This window comes from Haliotis rubra, unplaced genomic scaffold (genome assembly GCF_003918875.1).
Source record: "Haliotis rubra isolate DU_JTF1 unplaced genomic scaffold, ASM391887v1 Scf33, whole genome shotgun sequence".
Taxonomy (NCBI): domain Eukaryota; kingdom Metazoa; phylum Mollusca; class Gastropoda; order Lepetellida; family Haliotidae; genus Haliotis; species Haliotis rubra.
In genome coordinates, this window is record NW_025767002.1 from 3,027,143 (window position 1) to 3,036,131 (window position 8,989).

The following is an 8,989-nucleotide window of genomic DNA, read 5'->3' on the forward strand; positions in this document are numbered from 1 at the left end:
CCTCTTTCTTGTCGACAAACATGGGTTGCTGAATGCCAATTCTAACCTGGATCTTGAAAGGTAAAGTCTATTGCACCAGTGATTAAAACTGTACAGAAACTCCTAGCAGCTTACACAACTGGGCAGCAATGCCATGCTCATCCCTGCTCAACTAAGATGAAGATGACTTTGATCACCTGCCAGGTTAGGTCACGTGAGACGATGCCCGCGCCACAGTTAAACACCAACATGCATATAATGACGTCTACATATCAGCATCATAACCTTTATCCGGTAGATATACACATATACACCATTCCCCTGCTTATTATATTCCTATAATGGCTGCTGCAACACAATGGCGGACAGTTAAGTGCATCACAACAGGATTACAGTCTGTCCGTGTACGACAGTGTGCATGACAGCAATACTCGCTACACTACGAAATATAAACTAAGTTGCCTCCGTGTTGAACTGCAGTCCACAAGCTGATGGTACAAGCTTGCAGGTGAGGTGAGCTGAACCAGTTAAAGCATCGTCAGTATGAACAGACAGTATCTCGGGCAGGCTTAACTAGGGCGAGTCTGACATGCATGAGTCAAACCATGTCACGTTGTATCATGTCACGTGTTCAGTCTTATATTGTGTTGCCATGTCATGCATTGCCTTGTGTTGTCCAGTAATATGTTATTATGTCATGTGTTATCCTGTCTGTAGTTGCTATGTCACGCAAATGTCCTGTCATCAGGTGTCATGTCATGTGTTGTGCTGTCATTGGGGGTCATGTCATGCAAATGTCATGTCATCAGGTGTCATGCCATGTGTTGTGCTGACATCAGGTGTCATGTCATGTTTTGTGTTTTCATTTTGTGTCATGTGTTATCCTGTCAGTGGTTGTCATGTCATGAAAAAGTCGTGTCCTCAAATGTCATGTCAGGTGTTATGATATGTCTTGTCAGGTCATATGTCGTCATGTGATGTCATGTTTGGAGAGACGACAGGAATCTGCCTGATGTAGAGCAAGGCTACATGCACGGCTTGGCTACAACATTCCATCTGTACGTGTCATGTGTCGTCATGTCATGTCATGTATGTAGAGACGACAGGAATCAGCCTGCTGTAGAGAGAGGCTACATGCACAGCTTGGCTACAACATTCCATCCCTACGTGTCATGTGTTGTCATGTCATGTCATGTATGTAGAGACGACAGGAATCAGCCTGCTGTAGAGCAAGGCTACATGCACGGCTTGGCTACAACATTCCCTCCCTACGTGTCATGTGTCATCATGTCATGTATGAAGAGACGACAGGTATCAGCCTGCTGTAGAGCAAGGCTACATGCACGCGCTTGGCTACAAAGGCTACATGCACGGCCTGGCTACAACATTCCCTCCCTACGTGTCATGTGTCGTCATGTCATGTCATGTATGTAGAGAGTCGACAGGAATCAGCCTGCTGTAGACAGAGGCTACATGCACAGCTTGGCTACAACATTCCCTCCCTACGTGTCATGTGTCGTCATGTCATGTCATGTATGTAGAGACGACAGGAATCAGCCTGCTGTAGAGCAAGGCTACATGCACGGCCTGGCTACAACATTCCCTCCCTACGTGTCATGCCAACATGGCTACATCAACATTCCAACCTACCTTATTCAGCTTAAAAAACAAGCACAAGTTGGCCATGAAACAATCGTTATGATGACTTAATAAGCAAGAGTATGTCAGCAATATTCAAACATGAAAGGCTATGATTAACCTCATGTCATACTCATTCAGGACAGATAAATCCATAGTTAAAAATGTGCATGACAAACAGTATGGATCCCCATTTTTGTCCTGAAAGTTTAGTACATGACCCATGTAAATGGGTGAAAACAAAGTGTGCACCCCCCCTTTGTCAATAGTGCGCACACCCCTTTCTCAAAAAGCTGTATCCACCCCTGTGAATTCTGTTGATAATATCCAAGTGTATTCAGCAGTTTCGTTATTTCGATACATGCACCGACACCAAACATGGCAACCAAAAAATACAGCAATCAACCCTAATAACAAGATTTGAATGAATGAAAAAACATCCTTGTCCTCAAAGACTTCAGCCATGTCATTTCAGATACTGACAAGGTACAGTCGGGGTTGTATTGGTTTGAATCATATATTCAGGACCTGACAGTTTTCGCCGATAAATATTGTAGTTTACTAATCTGCTGATATGACAATTTCCAATAGAAAAATACAGTTAAAACTACCTATTTGATATATTTTATAACTGCTGACTTCGTCTACTAATCCGCTAAGAAGAAAAACTAAAAAATGGAAAATACAATTAAAAATGTAATTTTTTAAGTAAAATTGATATTTTATACTTATCCTGACTCATGACGAAAGATCATGAGTCAGGATAAGGAAAAATCTGTCTATTTGATATATTTTTAAACTGCTTTAATGGTATAAAAATTGACTTAAAAAAGTATGTTATTATAAAAAAATATTCACATTTGTGGAATTGGAAAGAGGATCCTTTACAAACTATGAAATATATCCTGTGGAATTCAACAGAGCCTAAAGTAATATAAAGCTGTGAGAGTTACAGCCCTTTGATAGGACAATTCTGGTTGTGCAGTCATTTAGGCGGGAAATAGTAACATTCATGTAACTCATGAGTGCAGAGATACTGATTTTAATTTTTCCGACCACCTACATCGTATGAACAAAACAAAATTCTGTGAAGAGTGTAAAACAAATGATTCATCAGATTGCACACTTGTTCAGCAGTGAAATGACACAGATGCTGACTCTGTTCCTACTTGTCAAACAACCCACCTCCTGAAATAAAGGGTCTCAAACAGTGAACACAAACATCCAAATGTCTAGCGAACAAATATCAAGTCTCTCAAGAAAATGTCTACTAGAACATGGCCTGTTTCAGTACTTATGAACATGGATGTCGGATGGAAAAACTGAGGTGTTGTTATCAACAAACAATGAAATCTGAAGCAAATCTCTCAAATACTTAAGTCCACAGATTTGTACCTTAGAAGTCTAACTTGGGAATGTCTGTTTATATTTAAAATACAGTACTATGTACACACAGTACACTCATGTGCCCTGAACATTCCATTGGCCATGTCCAGATTCACAAGAGTTCAGGGGATATTCCTGGTATGGAATATTCATTCAAAAAGAAAATACAACAATGAATTTGGAAAAGACTTGATTCTCATAGCTCAATGTGGTCTTTGAATTTATTTTAATCAGATTTAACTGAGTTAAATAAACATTTGAATAATCATTCAGGGAGTTTGAAATATTAGGATAATTAAACAAGCTCCACAATGAAATTACAGAATATTTACAGGGTATCTTGACATTAAACCTGAAGAAGACATCTCATAACAGTGGATTTATGTTATATGGTTGCTTCAAACAGTGTTTCAGTCATATCAGAATGTGTTGACTCCATGTGGGGAAAGCCTAAACAGTGCAGGTCTTAGACGTGAGTGTGTATGGTTTTACGCCGCTTTTAGCAATATTCCAGCAGTATCGAGACAGGGGACACCAGAAATAGGCTTCACACATTGTACCAATGTGGGGAATCAAACCCGGGTCTTCCGCATGATGAGCCAATGCTTTAACCACTAGGCTACCCCATCACCTCAGGTCTTAGACGTTTACCACCTACAGTCCGTTTGAGTCAGAAACGGACCGATGAATTGCAAATTTTATCATTGTACAAAATTGCCACATAAATATAAATAGTACACATGTTTATCATGTACTAATACCCAACAGCTTTCTTATATTTGAAAATTTTCCAGACTCCACCCAAAAAGTTCTTTAAGAAACTATCATTAAAATTTTGACACAGTTCACTATTTGTTACGAGGGAGGAGTGCAGAGAAAGGGACAGCCAGGTGTGCGAGAAAGGATGGAGACGGCACAGCACAGGATAATGAATCAATAACTTGGTGGGCACGCACGTGCTTCTCGCACACCTGGCTGTCCCTTTCTCTGCACTCACCCCTCGTAACAAATAGTGAACTGTGTCAAAATTGTAATGATAGTTTCTTAAAGAACTTTTTTGGTGGAGTCCGGAAAATTTTCAAATATAAGAAAGCTGTAGGGTATTAGTACATGATAAACATGTGTACTATTTATATTTATGTGGCAATTTTGTACAATGATAAAATTTGCAATTCATCGGTCCGTTTCTGACTCAAACGGACTGTAAGTGAAACCCTTGAACTCAGATACAGTGCTGACAAATCTAGAAACAAACAGGGTGAATATGGGATTCAAACCCACAGTTTCTGTTGTGCCTAACTTTGCACGACCTACAGTGCCTCTGACAACAGCACCCTTTGTGTAGAGATGACATAGACCCAAACAAAGAGTCTTACCTGCGAATCAAATGAACTGAAATCAATACTGTCTAGTCCTGATTTGCCGAAGTCGTCAATCCTCTTCTTTAAATCATCACTAATCAAAGAAACTGCTGGTAAGGTGAAGTTCTGTGCAGCTATTTCATCAATTTTTGCATCCAAATCCTGTGAAAACCAATGACTTTATTACGACACAATATCAGTACATGATTTGCAGGTGTTAGTGTGTAGTTGTACTTATCCGGGGTAATAATGATCAGACTGTGCGCTTTGACCAGGATATCTAGCCTGGAAAAAGCGTGTTATAAATATTTTCATTATTAATATTATTATACTTGTAGCACTAAACCTTCAACAGGAACTGGCAGTGTTTACAGACTTAACATACAAAGGTTTCCTATAGGGTTCTCTTTGTGGATGAACTGATATGCTTCTGTAAGAGCTGAACTTGCCAAATCAGAGTGAGTGAGTGAGTTTGATTTTACGCCGCTTTTAGCAATATTCCAGCAATATCACGGCGGGGGACACCAGAAATGGGCTTCACACATTTTGCCCATGTGGGGAATCGAACCCGGGTCTTCGGCGTGACGAGCGAACGCTTTAACCACTAGGCTACCCCACCGCCCCTGCCAAATCAGAAAAATATGGAGACAAATATACTGATGGAAACAAATAAAGGAACACATTAAGGTACAAGTGTTCTTTTATATTTTTGTTCCAGGTTTTCATCCACAGTGCAATACAAATCATGCAAAGAAACCTGTCAATGAATAGAGGAACACTTACAAGTACTTTGATGAGTTCCCATACTAGTTTCCATTAGCATATAACTAAAAGAATGTTAGCCTGAAAAATCTTGACCAAACTTAATACATAACAAATAAGGAATGTTGCCATGGTGAGCAAGATACTAATCATATTTGTGATTGAAAGTGATTGAGTTTGGTTTAGTGTCACTCTTTGACAGAATTCCAGTAATACGATGCCTTCCTACTTTGATATGGTAGGAAAACTTTGGCTGATGCAGGTTTCAGACTGATAGCATGGGAATAGTGCTAACAAACCATGGAACACAATCAGAGCCATCATTCAAACCCACAATCACCGGTTTCTGGCCTGGCCAAGGGAGGCAACTAACTATTCTGGATATCTACCTTCTTACTAAAAGCATACACAGTGTTAATAACATATTGTTCTAAGAGTAAGCATATAAACACATGAGTTAATATTTAATAACAAAATCTTGCTGTTAGGATTCAGTTATCATCTACTAGTTACAGTTACATGGCTGAAATATTGCTTACGTGACTTCTAACTTCACTCATTCACTCCCTACATCTACAACACTGAAACAATAGTCACCTCATGTAGTTGCACAATTGCAGATAAGCACATTATTTACGTAACACAGACCAGTGTTATGTAGTAGATCTATATGTAGTAGATCTATCAGTAGAGTGAGTGTGTTAGTTTAGTTTTACGCCGAGCTCAGCAATATTCCAGCTATATGGCGGCAGTCTGTAAATAATCAAGTCTGGATCAGACAATCCAGTGATCAACAGCATGAGCATCGATCTGCGCAATTGGTAACCGATGCCAAGTGTCAACCAAGTCAGCAAGTCTGTCTGTCAGTAGAAGGCTTACTTGACGACTCATATTGTGTTACAGTTTCATATTAATATTTTCACATATGTCATAATATCAAGAATATGCTACAACGTTACATACATAACTGCTCTCCTACCAGGTAAATGAGCTAGTTCTACTTACTTTCAGATTAATCAATGACGAAAGGTTGAAAACATTTTCCAGCTTCAGGGCCTTGTACACAGCTTTGTTCGCTTTACAATCCCTGAAGGAAAGAAACAGATGATGATGAGCCATTGTAAATATTATGTCCTAAGGATGCAAACTGTACGATAGGTGACTTTGGAGAGTGAGACATGTTTTTGGTTCTTGGAAACTATTCTGTCCTGGAGTGAGTGAGTTTAGTTTTACACCGCACTCAGCAATATTCCAGCTATATGGCAGCGGTCTGTAATAATCGAATCTGGACCAGACAATCCAGTGATCAACAACATGAGCATCGATCTGCGCAATTGGGACCGATGACATGTGTCAACCAAGTTAGCGAGCCTGACCACCCGATCCCGTTAGTCGCCACGCATAGTCGCCTTTTGTGGCAAGCTTGGGTTACTGAAGACCTATTCTACCCCGGATCTTCACAGGTCTTCTGTCCTGGAATCCCTACAGAGAGACAGGCAGGGATCACAGGGGACCTCCAAATATATACCTTCAAGAAATACATAAATATCCACCGTGCGGACGAATCTAAATTGTATATGGTCACTAAACCAAATTACTTCTAAAGTTCTTTTGATATATCTGACAAACGATGAAGAACAACACACAAATGAGATGCTGTTTTGATAACGCCAAGTGTTGCAAGCTGGCTTGGCTGCTCATGCTGATGGTTTCAGCAAATTAGGGATGGGGTTTGGGGGCTAAACTTTACCCAAAGGTGAGTGAGAGAGTGAATTTGGTTAAACGTCGCTTTTAGCAATATTCCAATAAAACCATGGGGACACCAGAAATGGGCTTCACACATTGTACCCATGTGGGGAATCGAACCTGGGTCTTCAGTATGACAAGCGAACGGTTTAATCACTAGGCTACCCCACCGTCCCTACTCCAAGATGAGATTAGATAGCGGTGCTATAAAAGAATGAAAGTCTTTGTAGTTTTAACCAGTGACAAATGTACGAGACAATAACTGATAGGAAAATACTTACTCCAGCACCTGCACAAGATCAAATTTAACAGATGGATTTCTGTACAGGGTTTCAGACAAGTTGAACCCTTGGCTCAGCGGCTCCGTGATAAACTGTCAAATATGTAATGATTCACTTTGTTACATTAATAGTGGCATAAACATAACAGATGCACAGGTTACCGTTTAAATTCTCATTGTATAACAGATTTACACATAGGGTGTCAACCAGTATTTCTATGTCAATATATCAACAAACAAAAACAATTATTTCATATACATTAATATTTCCACAGCTGTATTTTCACTGGCAGCTTATTTATTCATTAACACAAAAACAATACAAATATCAGTTGGTTGGTTGGTTGGTTCCTGCACTCAGCAATATTCCAGCTATATGGCGGTGGTCTGTAAGTAATCAAGTCTGGATCAGACAATCCAGTTATCATCAACATGAACATCGATCTGAGCAATTGGGAAACAATGTGTCAACCAAGTCAGTGAGCCGATTTTCACAGGTTTCAAATATCAGTAACATCATTCAGCATCATAATGCAACACAAGCCCCATGCCTTCTACTATCAGCCAGTCAGGAGACAGAAGCCCATTGTAGCTTGTTTTCGGTTAATGGACACAACAGTGAATCCCCTGACAAGCAATCCTGTGACACAAACTAAAGCACAAACGTTTGACAACTATTTGTCCTGTGAAGGCTACTGACCTTGAGTTCACTGGGGTCATGGCCATCAAAGTAGCGGCAGAGCTCCGTGAAGGCTGGGCCACCCACAATGAAGAATATTACGACCAGCAGCATCAGCAGCCAGGAGAAGATGAAGCTGAAGCCAACGCCGCTGCAGCAACAAAACATCAACGATAAATACCTACAGAGAGCTTGCACTGATTTTAATGGAGAGAGGTGACAAGGATTTGAACTTCTCGATGGCATATTTCAAAACAGATTATTCCACCTAAGGAATAATATAAGCGTGGATGGGTTTAGTTTTACACCACTTTTAGGAACATTCCAGAAATATCATGGACAGTTATGCAACACATGGAAAGCGTATTCTATCATCATCAGACAATCATGAAAATATAGTTAGTAAGTAGGCGTAAACTCATTTTCTTCAGTTGATGGAAACATAAATGCAAAATAATGTGCATGGTTAGCTAGTCCAAAACCAGCAAATCATTATCATTATATTTATTTCAAACTAGAGTGCGTGAGTGAGTTTGGTTTTACACTGCTTTTAGCAATATTCCAAGAATATCATGGCTGGGGGCGCCAGATATGGGCTTCACACATTGTATCCATGTGGGGAATTGAACCCAGACTTTCAGTGTGATGATCAAACACTTCAACCGTTAGGCTTCCCTACCAGCCTTCAAACTGGATGATGAGCTGATGGTACAATAGCTGTGTGGCCCAAGGCTCTAAAAATATTATGAGTTATATATCCAGCTTTTCCAAACTTACGCCATGAGGAAGTTGGCTCCAATGCCCTTGTTGCAACAGGGGGCGTCGTAGCCTGGTCGCTCCCCACATATTCCGAACAGCACCCCAAGTAGTAGCACAACACAATCAGTAGGTAGACACTGCTCACACCGATACCCGCGTACCACCTGTAACACAACATGACACAACACAATCAGCAGGTAGACAATGTCACAACACAACCAGCGATAGACACTGCTCACTCCGATGCCTGCTTACCAATTGTAACACAACATAGGTAGACAATGACACAACACAATTAGCAGGTAGACACTGCTCACACTGATGCCTGCGTACCACCTGTAACACAACATAGGTAGACAATGACACAACACAATTAGCAGGTAGACACTGCTCACACTG

General features: G+C 40.4%; 1 protein-coding gene across 1 annotated transcript in view; it reads right to left on the reverse strand.

The window, feature by feature from the left end:
- Positions 1-8,940, reverse strand: part of LOC124284110 (prominin-1-like) — a 28,487-nt gene extending 19,547 nt beyond the window's left edge. The window contains exons 1-7 of the mRNA XM_046720170.1: positions 8,908-8,940; positions 8,609-8,754; positions 7,853-7,982; positions 7,154-7,245; positions 6,132-6,213; positions 4,380-4,526; positions 1,630-1,638 (exon numbers count right to left, since the gene is read on the reverse strand). Coding sequence (XP_046576126.1) covers positions 1,630-1,638; positions 4,380-4,526; positions 6,132-6,213; positions 7,154-7,245; positions 7,853-7,982; positions 8,609-8,754; positions 8,908-8,940 — 639 coding nt within the window. The remainder of the gene's footprint in view (positions 1-1,629; positions 1,639-4,379; positions 4,527-6,131; positions 6,214-7,153; positions 7,246-7,852; positions 7,983-8,608; positions 8,755-8,907) is intronic.
- Between the last annotated feature and the right edge of the window lie 49 nt (positions 8,941-8,989).